The sequence below is a fragment of the Lipotes vexillifer genome, unplaced genomic scaffold, assembly GCF_000442215.2.
Source record: "Lipotes vexillifer unplaced genomic scaffold, Lipotes_vexillifer_v1.1 scaffold558, whole genome shotgun sequence".
NCBI lineage: Eukaryota > Metazoa > Chordata > Mammalia > Artiodactyla > Lipotidae > Lipotes > Lipotes vexillifer.
The window spans coordinates 220,314-231,750 of NW_006772769.1; the positions used below are offsets into that span (position 1 = coordinate 220,314).

Sequence of the window (11,437 nt, forward strand, 5' to 3'; positions counted from 1 at the left end):
GAAAGCGGTGCAGCTGGCTTTGGTTCTTAGCTATGGCTCCCTGGGGAGAAGACGAGCTTGGGAATCCCTTCAGAAAACCACGTTCTATGCTGGACTCCTTGGGCAGAGGCTCAGAAGGAAATGCTCTCAGAATTTTTAGCTCTCTGGGAAGTCAATTTAGTAGATCTGTCAACATCCATGCAATGTTGGGGTTTTCTACTCCTGCTATAAGAGTGAGAGTTAGTTTCCCAGTGTGTCTTATAGGAGACAGAATAACAGCCAAGGTCTAGTCAGCCTCAGACCTCAAAATGGGGACAGTATGAGGGTTTGAGGACAAGGTGGTCTAAGAACTACATAGCTATTGACTCTGAGTTTGGTTGATTTGGGGAAGGGATCCTCCCCTTTATCATGGGGGGTCTCTCCACAGAGGCCAAGTGAGGTTGGTGCAGGGAGGAGGTGCAGCAAATTTACAGCTCATCCAGGCCCTCTCGGACTCGGAGGAAGAGCATGACAGTGCCTGGGATGGTCGTCTTGGAGACCGATACAACCCACCCGGTAAGACGAAAGGCAGACTGAGACCTAATATCAGAGGACTTCCATTAGAAAGCCTTTTTTAAAAACTAACTTCGGCAAAAATTGAAAGAAAAAGATGAGATAATTCAGGGAATGAGGGAGTCTTTGCAGCCCCAGTATATTCAGTCACATTGAGTAGACTGAGCACAGCTCTGCTAACTGTCCTCTGAGGCTGGAAAAGACCTAGGATGAAACTTCTGTTTGGTACTCACAGTGGATGCAACCCCTGACACCCGGGAACTGGAAGGCAATGAGATCAAGACACAAGTGGAATTGGCCACAGGGCGGCTGGGGCTTAGGCGGGCAGCCCGGGAGCACAGCTTTCCTCAAATGCTGCACCAGGTAGGCCTCTCTACTTCCAGCCAGCCTGGCAGCAGGCCTATCAATGCAGCCAGAAGCTACAATCCCAGAGAAGAGGGAAGTAATCTTCCCAAGGATGCCTCAAGTGCTGGAGCTGGAGAGCTCTTAGCCAGCCTGAGCTGGAGTTTGGTGGGACATACTACTGTGTGGGGGGTTCGTTTCTGTAGCAAGAGCAATATTTTTGGAGGACGGGGGTTGGTGTGTCTGAAGTGGCCCTCTGTTTCTGCTAGCAATATTCCCCAATCCCTTCCTTTAGAGAGAACGGGGCCTCTGCCACCAGGGAAGCTTCTCCCTTGGAGAACGGTCTCGAATGATGTCTCAGTGAGTATGGGGCTTGGTGGAGAGGTTCCAAGGGCCAGATAGGTCTTATTTCCTAAACTGTGAAGGGATCAGTGTTAAAGGATCCTCAGGGATATTAAGTTTAGGTTATGTGGGGTTGAGGCTTTGAGAGTGAGCCAAGTGGAAAAGTATAGCAATTGAGAGGATGATAGAATGATTCAAAGAAAGGGGCTTATACCCAAAGCCAAAGGGAAGAATGCCCTTGTACTCACATCCAGCTCTGTTAGGATTCTGCAAACTGGGACATTCCCCATCCTGAGCTCCCCTTACCCTCACTTTCCCTCTGCTTCCCAGCTTCTTGCCCAATGATCTGGGCTTCACTGATACCTACTCTCAGAAGGCTTTCTGTGGCATCTACAGCAAAGATGGTCAAATCTTCATGTCTGCTTGCCAAGGTACCAGACCCTAGTCCTACCAACTGCCCTAGAACGACAGACGTTCTTCCTGACTGAGCCTAGAAAGCCCCAGACCCAGGGAGCTCAGACCCTAGCTTAGGGATGCTTAGCTAGAACATGTCCCATGATCAAGGGAAGATTCCACAGATCAGTGGTGAGTGAGAGAGGTCTGATCTAGGGAGGATTCCAGGAGGGTGTTCCCTAATTCTGCCTGATCCCCACTCACACAGACCAGACAATCCGACTGTATGACTGCCGGTATGGCCGCTTTCATAAATTCAAGAGCATCAAGGCCCGGGATGTAGGCTGGAGCGTCTTGGATGTGGCCTTCACCCCTGACGGGAACCATTTCCTTTACTCCAGCTGGTCTGATTACAGTGAGTGTGCCCCAGACCACCATCATCTCTTCAGCCTGGGACCTGAGGTCTCCAAATGCCCATCTCCTCCATGCCATGACTCCATGCCTCCTCCTGGGCAGATCACTCCCAGGGTCCAACATCCTTCCCTTTTGTTCCATCTCCTCCCTAGCTTCACTTCCACCCTCCTAACCTCAGCCCTGAAAGATTCTTGTTTCTCTTGCTTCTCTTAGTTCATATCTGCAACATCTACGGGGAGGGAGACACACATACTGCCCTGGATCTAAGGTACTGGCTTCCTTTCCTGGTTAGACTCATCAGAAACTTCTCAAGGAAGGCTCTCCAGGAGCAAACCTCTTGAACTGGAACTCCTGCTTAGAGGGAAAAGTACACTGGTTGCAAGTTTCTCTTTGTGGATTCCTGGGAGGGGACCACCCAGCCTGTCAGCCAGAGGACCAGAGTAAAATAGATGGCTGCAGGATTCTTCCCGGCTTCTCACTGAGGTGCTCCACGTTCTGGCACGTGCTGGCACAACTTCTTTTTCTCTCAGCAGTGTGCCCCACGGCCCTCATCAGATTCTGTATAGATTAACCAGGCCTAAAGGGAAGTCCACTTAACGCAGCTCCTCCTTTGCTCTTTTCAGGCCAGATGAGCGTCGCTTTGCCGTCTTCTCCATCGCTGTCTCCTCAGATGGGCGAGAAGTGCTAGGAGGGTGAGTGTTTGTGGGGATGCCTCTGTCATTTAATGAGATAGGAGTTCTCCCAGAGACCAGCTCTGCCGTTACAGAGACTGCACTGGACACCTGTACCCAGGCAGTTGTGGAGAACAACCAGGCCTTCTCCGGGGCCAAGGTTTATGAGTTGCTTCACTTCTCACTCACCATTTCCGCAGCATGAGATGGGAGGTCTCAAACCTCCTTGCAAACACAGCTAACTCTTCTCCCACCTCCTGTATAAGAAGAGAGAAGGGCTCTCCCCTCAGCAGGACTTCGAGACAACAGTCTCTCCAGAGCACACGTAGCATGGGTCCTCTCGGTCCTGGCTCCAGAACCCTCTTTTTCCCTTCCCTTTCAGGGCCAATGATGGCTGCTTGTACGTCTTTGATCGAGAACAGAACCGACGTACCCTTCAGGTATTGCTCCCGAGACTTGAAGCCTCTGCCTCCTGGTCCTTGGCCGATTGGAAGACCTAGAAAGACCCGGCCCCCTTCTCCCCTAGATTGAGTCCCATGAGGATGATGTGAATGCAGTGGCCTTTGCTGACATCAGCTCCCAAATCCTGTTCTCCGGGGGTGACGATGCCATCTGCAAAGTGTGGGATCGACGCACCATGCGGGAAGATGACCCCAAGCCCGTGGGTGCGCTGGCTGGACATCAAGATGGCATCACCTTCATTGACAGCAAGGTGGGCGTAGAGTCAGGACTGCACAGCCAGGCGACTGAGGTTGTAGTTGTCCAGGAGGGTGTCAGAGTGGACGGGTGTGGGAACTCGCCATGCTCCTCATTAGCCAAGGTTTGCAAGAGCTGGAGTTTATGGAAGAGGCTTAAGCCACGAGACGTGAGGTCCATCGGTACCCACCATTCCACAAGGAGCAGGGCTTTCCGTACAAGAAGAGTAGAAGACGATCTGACCCAGTATAGAACAGGAGCCCAGCCAGCGCCCTAGGCAAAGAAGGGGAAACCGAGCCAGGGTGTGGGGTCTGTGGTAGGAAACCAATGGTGAGGCCCACCTGGATGAAGAAAGAGGCAACCAAAGTTAAAGGACCAGGGTTCATACTCCTGAGCTGGGGAGGGGGAGCTGGACTGACAGACACTGACATCTGCAAGCTCCGATGCTTCATTATCCATCTTGGGATTCGTAGGGAGATGCCCGGTATCTCATCTCAAACTCCAAAGACCAGACCATCAAGCTCTGGGATATCCGACGCTTTTCTAGCCGGGAAGGCATGGAAGCCTCTCGCCAGGCTGCCACACAGCAAAACTGGGACTACCGCTGGCAGCAGGTGCCCAAAAAAGGTGAGAGCGGATGTAGAACCCGAGATCTGGAGAGTGAAGGGTCGGGGGTGATAGCTAAAACATTTAACCCCTGGCAGGGCCTGGCATGGGCACCGTGGATGGGCCAAAGCCTGGAGCCCTCCCCCTTGCCAGGCATTAACTCTTTGTTTGCTGAACCATGGGAGAGCCAGGGGTTCTCAGTATAGGGGCTGGGGATCCCTCCAAATCTACGAATGCAAAAGTATTTCAGTGTCTTGACCATCAGCAGAGCCATATTGGTGTGTATCAGCTGACCGTTAGATGGGGAAAGAGCCACCAGTTGGGAATTGGAAAGGCAATTGTCTTTGAGCATCAGTCTTTGCTGAGGACCAGTGATACAGGGGAATCCAGACTCCCTAACCCAGGGCTCACCCTGCATCCCTCCCCAGCCTGGCGGAAGCTGAAGCTCCCAGGGGACAGCTCCTTGATGACCTACCGGGGCCATGGGGTGCTGCATACCCTCATCCGCTGCCGATTCTCCCCCACCCATAGCACCGGCCAGCAATTCATCTACAGTGGCTGCTCCACTGGCAAAGTGGTCGGTAAGGACTGTGTCTGAACAGGGGGCCTTGGGAAGGGCAGCTGTGTCCCCCTGGCATTCTACCTGTAACCACCAGTGACTACCTTAAGAAGCCCAGTGACAATTACAAGTGAAATTTCATTTAGCCTGGAGCAGGGAGGCTTAAACGGAGAAAGAGAAAACATTCTATTCATCAGCATTTTAAATTAAGAAAAGGGACACAGAATTCTAGTCAGTAAATATACTAGATTGCCAAAAATATACTCAGTTCTGTTTTTCAGCCAGTCAAGGGAAGAGATTGCAGATGAAAGGTAGGAGGGAACAGAGACAAAAAGAATGACACAAAAAGACAGCAGCAAGTAGTAAAAGATGTACAGCCACTGAAGTAGGAGGAATGCACGAAAAGAAACACACAGTCACAAACACACAGTCACAGGAGCCTAAGACAGTGCCAAACCTAGGGAGGCCCTGAGATGGAGGCCTATCCAGGGAGAGAGAAAGGTGCACCCACGTCCAGAAAAGGAATAGCACGTTCACATGTCTGTGGAGACAGCCCATTGTTCACTTTTGTGGTGTCTTCCATATCTTGTGGGCTTTTAAGAAAATGGCTACTTTAAAGCCACATTTCATTTTCTTAACTGTAGACCCTGTGACATTTAGCTAAGGGCCAGAGATACCCAAGCTCTGCTAGACCATACCCTCAACCTGAGGTAGGGAAAAGAAACTAACACCATCCTCGGGCATGGGCTTTGCTCCCCTGGGAAAATGGGAAGTTGCCTGAGAGGCAGGTAAGTGGTGCTGCTCAGAGAGAGATGAGGGGTGGCTCGAAGGTCTTCTGGCGGCCCCTCTCCACTCTGGCCTTTCCTGGACAGTATACGACCTCCTCAGTGGCCACATCGTGAAGAAGCTGACCAACCACAAGGCCTGTGTGCGTGATGTCAGCTGGCACCCCTTCGAGGAGAAGATTGTCAGCAGTTCGGTGAGGATGCTGTGGTTAGGGGGGCCAGTGTGTGTCTGGGACTTGGACCCAGGAGGGAGCAGTGCCTCCTGACTACTTGCCACCTTCTGCCCCGCAGTGGGACGGGAACCTGCGTCTGTGGCAGTACCGCCAGGCTGAGTACTTCCAGGATGACATGCCAGAGTCTGAGGAACACCCGAGCACCCCTGCCCCAATGTCCCACCCCTCTACAGCCTTTTCCTCGCCCCAGTAGATCTGACTTCCAGCCCCATTCATGGGTGAGCCTTTTGACATCTCTCCGCCTCCTCCCTTTCTCCCTTCTGGGGGATCTTTGGGGAATCAGTGGCATTGGGTGGGGAGAAACAGAAGCCCAGGCTTCGGCCCTCTAGCTAAGCCCCGGGAGGGAGATCCTCCCCTTGGGGCAGAGTGGTTTTCTCACATGCTCACACCCATCAACTTGGGTCTCTGTCTCTGGTCAGGGTCTGGCAGGACTGCCATTATCTGGTCAGCAGGAGTAACGTCCTGAGTGTTTTTAATCTTGTTTGGATGTTAAATCTTAGCTCCTAGAGTAGATGCCTGGGGCCAAGTCTGAACTGAACCAGGCCCATTGCCCAGGCCTTCCGCGCTGAGGACTAAACTGGTCAATCAGGGCCAGGCGTCCTTGCCTTTCTTCCAGAGTTCCTAATGGCTAGAGCTCTAGCCCCTCAGGGGAGGGGGGAATGGGTAAGGTGTGTCCTCAGCACCCTCCCTGGCTGGGAATTACGTCTTCTGTCTAACGTGTCTGGGTCTTTGGGGTAGGCAGGCTGTGGTGTGACAGGCTCTGTGTGACCCCACACAGGGCGGGCCCTCCCCTCCACGAGTGTTCCCTCGTGCAGGAGGCCAGCGGCTTCGAGGAGGGATGTTAATGTAGGACTCCTTCGTCCTCTCACTGGCTTTGGCTCCCTCAATAAACTCTCTGTGGGAACCTAGCTTAGTGTCCGTCTGTCTCTCTCTTTTTCCTGTCTGAGATCTTTTATCCTCTCACTTCAAGAAAACAGTTTCAACAGAGCCTTCAGATGTGCTCCTCTGTGGGAGAAAACACTGCTTTGATGCCCCAAGATGAATGGAAATACCAAAATCATTAGTTAACTGAGCTTTGCAACAGGGCGTCCCTCACCAGCCTCAGAAACTGCCCAGCAAGGAGAAATCGAGGTAACAGGAAATAAACACATTTTAGATGAGAACCTGGAACACCCACATCAGCTCTGCCCTGGAGCTGGTCCAGTCTACGGAAGGAAGTAGCCCAGAGCCAGAGAGCACCTGGCGGGCACTGACGCCAGGTCCTGTCTGGGCACTTCACACTTAGAACCTTATCCACCTCACAGCCACCCTTTTTTACAGGTGAGGAAATGGAGGTGTGCAGAGGTCAGGCACCATGCCCCAGGGCAGACCCATGGTATGGTCAGTAGGGGAGCAGCTCTGATTGATCTTCCCCATTATCTCTAAGGAACCTGGATGCACACCTCCGGGGGGTCTTAAAGACACAGCAAGGGGTTAAAAGATGTACCTATTCAGCAGCAAAGCAGGTAGTTTCAAAAGAGTAAAGGGACTTCCCTGGCGGTCCAGTGGTTAGGACTCTGAGCTTCCACTGCAGGAGGCACGGGTTCGATCCGTGGTAGGGGAACTAAGATCCCACATACCTTGCGGTGTGGCCTAAATAAATACATAAATAAATAAATTTTTTAAAATAAAAGAAATTGTCCAGATGCTTGGCCTCCATATGCTCTCTTTCCTCCAGTTGATCCGCTTGCATGAAACTGTCATGCAGATCTCCTTTCCCACCAGCCCTTTTCTTTCCCCCCTCTGCCTCTTCACCCAGAGATGCCAACCCGTCTCACCCAGAACTGTTTTACCTCCAGGATGCCAAAGGTAGAGGCCAATTAAAATTATTAGTGTCCTCAAAGCCTCATTTTGTCAAGGCCCCAAGGGCCATCTATTCTTCTCATTAAGAAATGCATTTCCGGGCTTCCCTGGTGGCACAGTGGTTAAGAATCCGCCTGCCAATGCAGGGGACACAGCTTTGAGCCCTGGTCCAGGAAGATCCCACATGCCGTGGAGCAACTAAGCCCATGCGCTGCAAGTACTGAGCTTGTGCTCTAGAGCCCGCGAGCCACAACTGCTGAGCCCGCATGCCACAACTACTGAAGCCCGTGCACCTAGAGCCCATGCTCCGCAACAAGAGAAGCCACCGCAATGAGAAGCCCGCGCACCACAACGAAGAGTAGCCCCCGCTCACCACTACTAGAGAAAAGCCCGCGCACAGCAACAAAGACCCAATGCAGCCAAAAATAAATAAATAAATATTTTAAAAAAGAAAACTTTATAAATTCCACTTGAAAAAAAATGCATTTCCAATACAATTTTAGTTTATTATTAATTATCAAACTGTGTGGAATGTTTGTTGTACAAATAATACATTTTGTACTACTAACAATTTTGAAATTTGTACTAGTAAAAACTAGGAAATTCAATACAGAAAAAGTTTAACCTTGAGATTACAGGAAATGTGTAAAAATTGTTTCAAATAATCTACTTTTGGCAGAGAAGTGTGATCAATGAAAGACTTTTAGGCATAAAAACATTAGGATAATTTCTGTGGGGAAAGAATGGAAATGTTATTTCTGACTCTTAAGATCTTGTCACATGTTTTTAAATGAAAAACCGTGAGGTATATAATCACTGTAGTGTTTAGATTCCATTGGATATATTTAAAAGAGTGATAACGATAGCTTTATTTTTGAAATGTCAACATATATGATACACTGGAAATTATGTCCTTTGCAACTATTTAAAATTACAATGTAAAATTTTGTGTCAACTTAAAAATGTGTGAGTGCTTCTGTAGGTCTTCAGGTATAGGATCCCTGAGCACAGACTATGTCAAGGTGTGGGCTGTAGGATCTGCAAGGATCCTGATTGGTTAATCCATCTCGGTCAGTTTGCAGATGATGGCACTGAGGACCAAGGATGGTTAGTTGATTTTCTCGAAGTCACAGAGTTGGGCCAGAACCCAGGTGCCCTTTCTTGCTCATTCCTTTCACTACTTTACGGGCCTCCACTGTGCTCTGAGATCCCACCACCAGTTTTGAGGAATGAGGAAGGAAGACAAAAAGGGATCTCAAAACAGTTACTGAATATCAGGGACTTCCCTTGGGTGGGTTGCTCACCGCCCTATGGGTCCAGCCTCAGTGGTAAGGCTGGGAGGCCAAGTCCCAGGGTAACTGGTTGGGGGACACAACCTTAGGATTTGATGGACTCCAGGCTGGGGATCTTCCTTCTAGGGTCTCCACCACCCACTATCACCTGGGAGTGAACCTGATCTTCAGGGCTCTGCGAGTCCGACCTGGGCGGGGTGGGGGTGACTTTGGCTGACCAAACAGAGACAGGCAGACCCAAACAGGCTGTGGCCAAAAACATCCCATGTTTCGGTCGTGGCCCTGAAACATGAACTAGGACATGGTTCCAGCCTAGAGGGTCAAGGAGGCACAGCACTAACAGGGAAGGACACAGGCTGCTGTCAGGACACACACCCAAGGCGAGAACACTGCTGACGTGGCAGCCCTCCGCCCCAGCCCCTTACTGCCCCCCGCCCCTCTCCCCCGCCTGCCAGCTGCCAACAGGGCTCTGCCCAGTGTCTGCCACACCTGTCACTGTCTGTCCTTGTCCAGGGGGAGCCCCATCAGCCCCTCCTCAGCTGCCCAGCAGAGCAAGCGGTTAGTGGGGAGGGGAGGGAACATGGAGCGGGGGCCGGCGGTGGGGGCAGGGCGGGGGGCCGGGGCCCAGACCTGGGCACTGCTGGGCTGCTTGGTCAGGGTGCTGCTCTGGGTGGCCTCTGCTTTGCTCTACTTTGGAAGCGAACAGGCTGCCCACCTCCTGGGCAGCCCCTGCTTACGGCGCCTCTACCATGCCTGGCTGGCAGCAGTGGTCATCTTCGGGCCCCTTCTGCAGTTCCATGTCAACCCTCGGACCATCTTTGCCAGCCATGGCAACTTCTTCAACATGTGAGTCCACTCGAGGCCGTTCGCGCTGGCTGCCTGGGCTCTGGGACCCCAGCTCCCTCCTCCAGGTTTCTGTGCTCTTGCCAGTCAAGGACACTAAAAATAGGCAAGGAGCTTGAGGCGAAGGTCAGAGGGGGAGGGGAACAGAGTCACGGGGGTACAGGAGCAGCGCGGAAGAGGAAACATGGGCCCTAGAAGGCTGAATGGGCCGCTAAGGAGATGGCCAAGTTCAAGTGCACGGGGGGGGGGGCGGGGGGGGGGAAGGGGGGGGGGGGCCAGGAAACAGAGAACCAGGAACGACAGATGCGACCGGAGGCAGGGCCGTGATGGGAACGTAGAGCAGGGTGGGGAGATGGGGCTGAGGGGGTCTCAGCAGCCCTCCCTCTTCTCTGCCACAGAAAGTTTGTGAATTCAGCATGGGGCTGGACGTGCACCTTCCTGGGGGGCTTCGTGTTGCTGGTGGTGTTCCTGGCTACACGGCGAGTGGCAGTGACTGCCCGGCACCTGAGCCGCTTGGTGGTTGGGGCAGCTGTGTGGCGGGGTGCTGGCCGGGCCTTCCTGCTCATCGAGGACCTGACAGGCTCCTGCTTCGAGCCTCTGCCCCAGGGCCTGCTGCTCCGCGAGCTGCCGGACCGCCGCAGCTGCCTGGCGGCTGGCCACCAGTGGCGGGGCTACACCGTCTCCTCCCACACCTTCCTGCTCACCTTCTGCTGCCTGCTCATGGCCGAGGAAGCAGCAGTGTTCGCCAAGTACCTGGCCCACGGGCTGCCCGCCGGCGCACCCCTGCGCCTTGTCTTCCTGCTCAACGTGCTGCTGCTGGGCCTCTGGAACTTCTTGCTGCTCTGCACCGTCATCTATTTCCACCAATATACTCACAAGGTGGTGGGCGCCGCGGTGGGGACCTTTGCCTGGTACCTCACCTACGGCAGCTGGTATCATCAGCCCTGGTCTCCGGGGATCCCGGGCCATGGGCTCTTCCCTCACCCTCACTCCAGCCACAAGCATAACTGAAAGAAATAAAGGCACTTTAGGCCTGGCTCTGGCTCCGCTCATCATTGGGCTGGCGGACCTGCAAAGGGTGGGAAGGGTAAGAAGAGAGTGTGATGGTCGCCAGGTTTCCTCAGCCAGACCTTGCTGTCGCTGACCTTGAATGCCCTTGTGCTTGATCGCTATCCCTCCTGTTCTTTCAGTCTCCTAGTTCCTGCAGACATCAAGCTCTTTGGGGCTCTGATGTCAAGGACTGGCACTGCCAGGTCGGGTAGCAGTGCCCTTAGGTATGGGTGGCATTCCCACTGAGCAGATGCTCCATCTCCAGCCTGGTTGATTTGTTTTCCCTGCCTCCAGAACTGAATCCCCCTCTGCCATCCTCAGGAGCCTGCCTATCTGGGCACCCTACTCACAGTCGCTTCCTACCCTGTCTTCCCGTAGAGGGTCTATATGTGCTCATTTACTTAAAAGATGTTCATTAAGCCAAGCATAGTTCCTTGCCATGTGAATAAGAAAGACAAGGTTTCTGCTGTTTGGGGGCCCATGGGTTACTGCCTGATGATAAACTCACAAATAATAATAGCAAACACTTGTGCTTACTGTGTGTTGGGCACCATTCTAAGTGTCTATAAATTCACGCATATTTAGCCCTCACAACAACACTATGAGCTAGGGCTGGTAGCGTTCCCATTGTACACTTGCGAAAATGGAGGCACAGAGCTTAAGTAACTTTTTCACAATATCGGAGCCAGAATTATTAACCCAGGCAGTATGGGTCTGTTGTCTGCGTTCTAAGTCAGGGATCAGCAAACAACAGCCCTCCTGTGGCCAGTGTTTGAATGGCCTGAGAGCTAAGAAATGGTTTTACATTTTTTTTTTTTTTTTTTTTTTTTTTTTTTTT

General features: G+C 52.3%; 2 protein-coding genes across 8 annotated transcripts in view; both read left to right on the forward strand.

Moving 5' to 3' along the window:
* DCAF11 (DDB1 and CUL4 associated factor 11) overlaps positions 1-6,479 on the forward strand; it is an 8,107-nt gene extending 1,628 nt beyond the window's left edge. For 4 of the 7 annotated variants that reach the window (XM_007447864.1, XM_007447865.1, XM_007447863.1 and 1 more), the window contains exons 3-15: positions 407-534; positions 767-894; positions 1,169-1,233; positions 1,546-1,646; positions 1,877-2,023; positions 2,236-2,290; positions 2,646-2,714; positions 3,076-3,133; positions 3,220-3,405; positions 3,863-4,016; positions 4,424-4,576; positions 5,427-5,533; positions 5,631-6,479. In XM_007447864.1, coding sequence (XP_007447926.1) covers positions 407-534; positions 767-894; positions 1,169-1,233; positions 1,546-1,646; positions 1,877-2,023; positions 2,236-2,290; positions 2,646-2,714; positions 3,076-3,133; positions 3,220-3,405; positions 3,863-4,016; positions 4,424-4,576; positions 5,427-5,533; positions 5,631-5,765 — 1,486 coding nt within the window. In that variant the 3' untranslated portion in view covers positions 5,766-6,479. The remainder of the gene's footprint in view (positions 1-406; positions 535-766; positions 895-1,168; positions 1,234-1,545; positions 1,647-1,876; positions 2,024-2,235; positions 2,291-2,645; positions 2,715-3,075; positions 3,134-3,219; positions 3,406-3,862; positions 4,017-4,423; positions 4,577-5,426; positions 5,534-5,630) is intronic. The other 3 variants (XM_007447869.1, XM_007447866.1, XM_007447868.1) reach the window with 2 other exon arrangements.
* A 2,314-nt stretch (positions 6,480-8,793) lies between these two features.
* FITM1 (fat storage inducing transmembrane protein 1) lies at positions 8,794-10,587 on the forward strand. Its single transcript, XM_007447870.1, has 2 exons — positions 8,794-9,552; positions 9,948-10,587. The coding sequence occupies exons 1-2, from the start codon at positions 9,287-9,289 to the stop codon at positions 10,558-10,560; spliced, it is 879 nt and encodes a 292-aa protein (XP_007447932.1). The 5' UTR covers positions 8,794-9,286; the 3' UTR covers positions 10,561-10,587.
* The last annotated feature ends 850 nt before the right edge of the window (positions 10,588-11,437 follow it).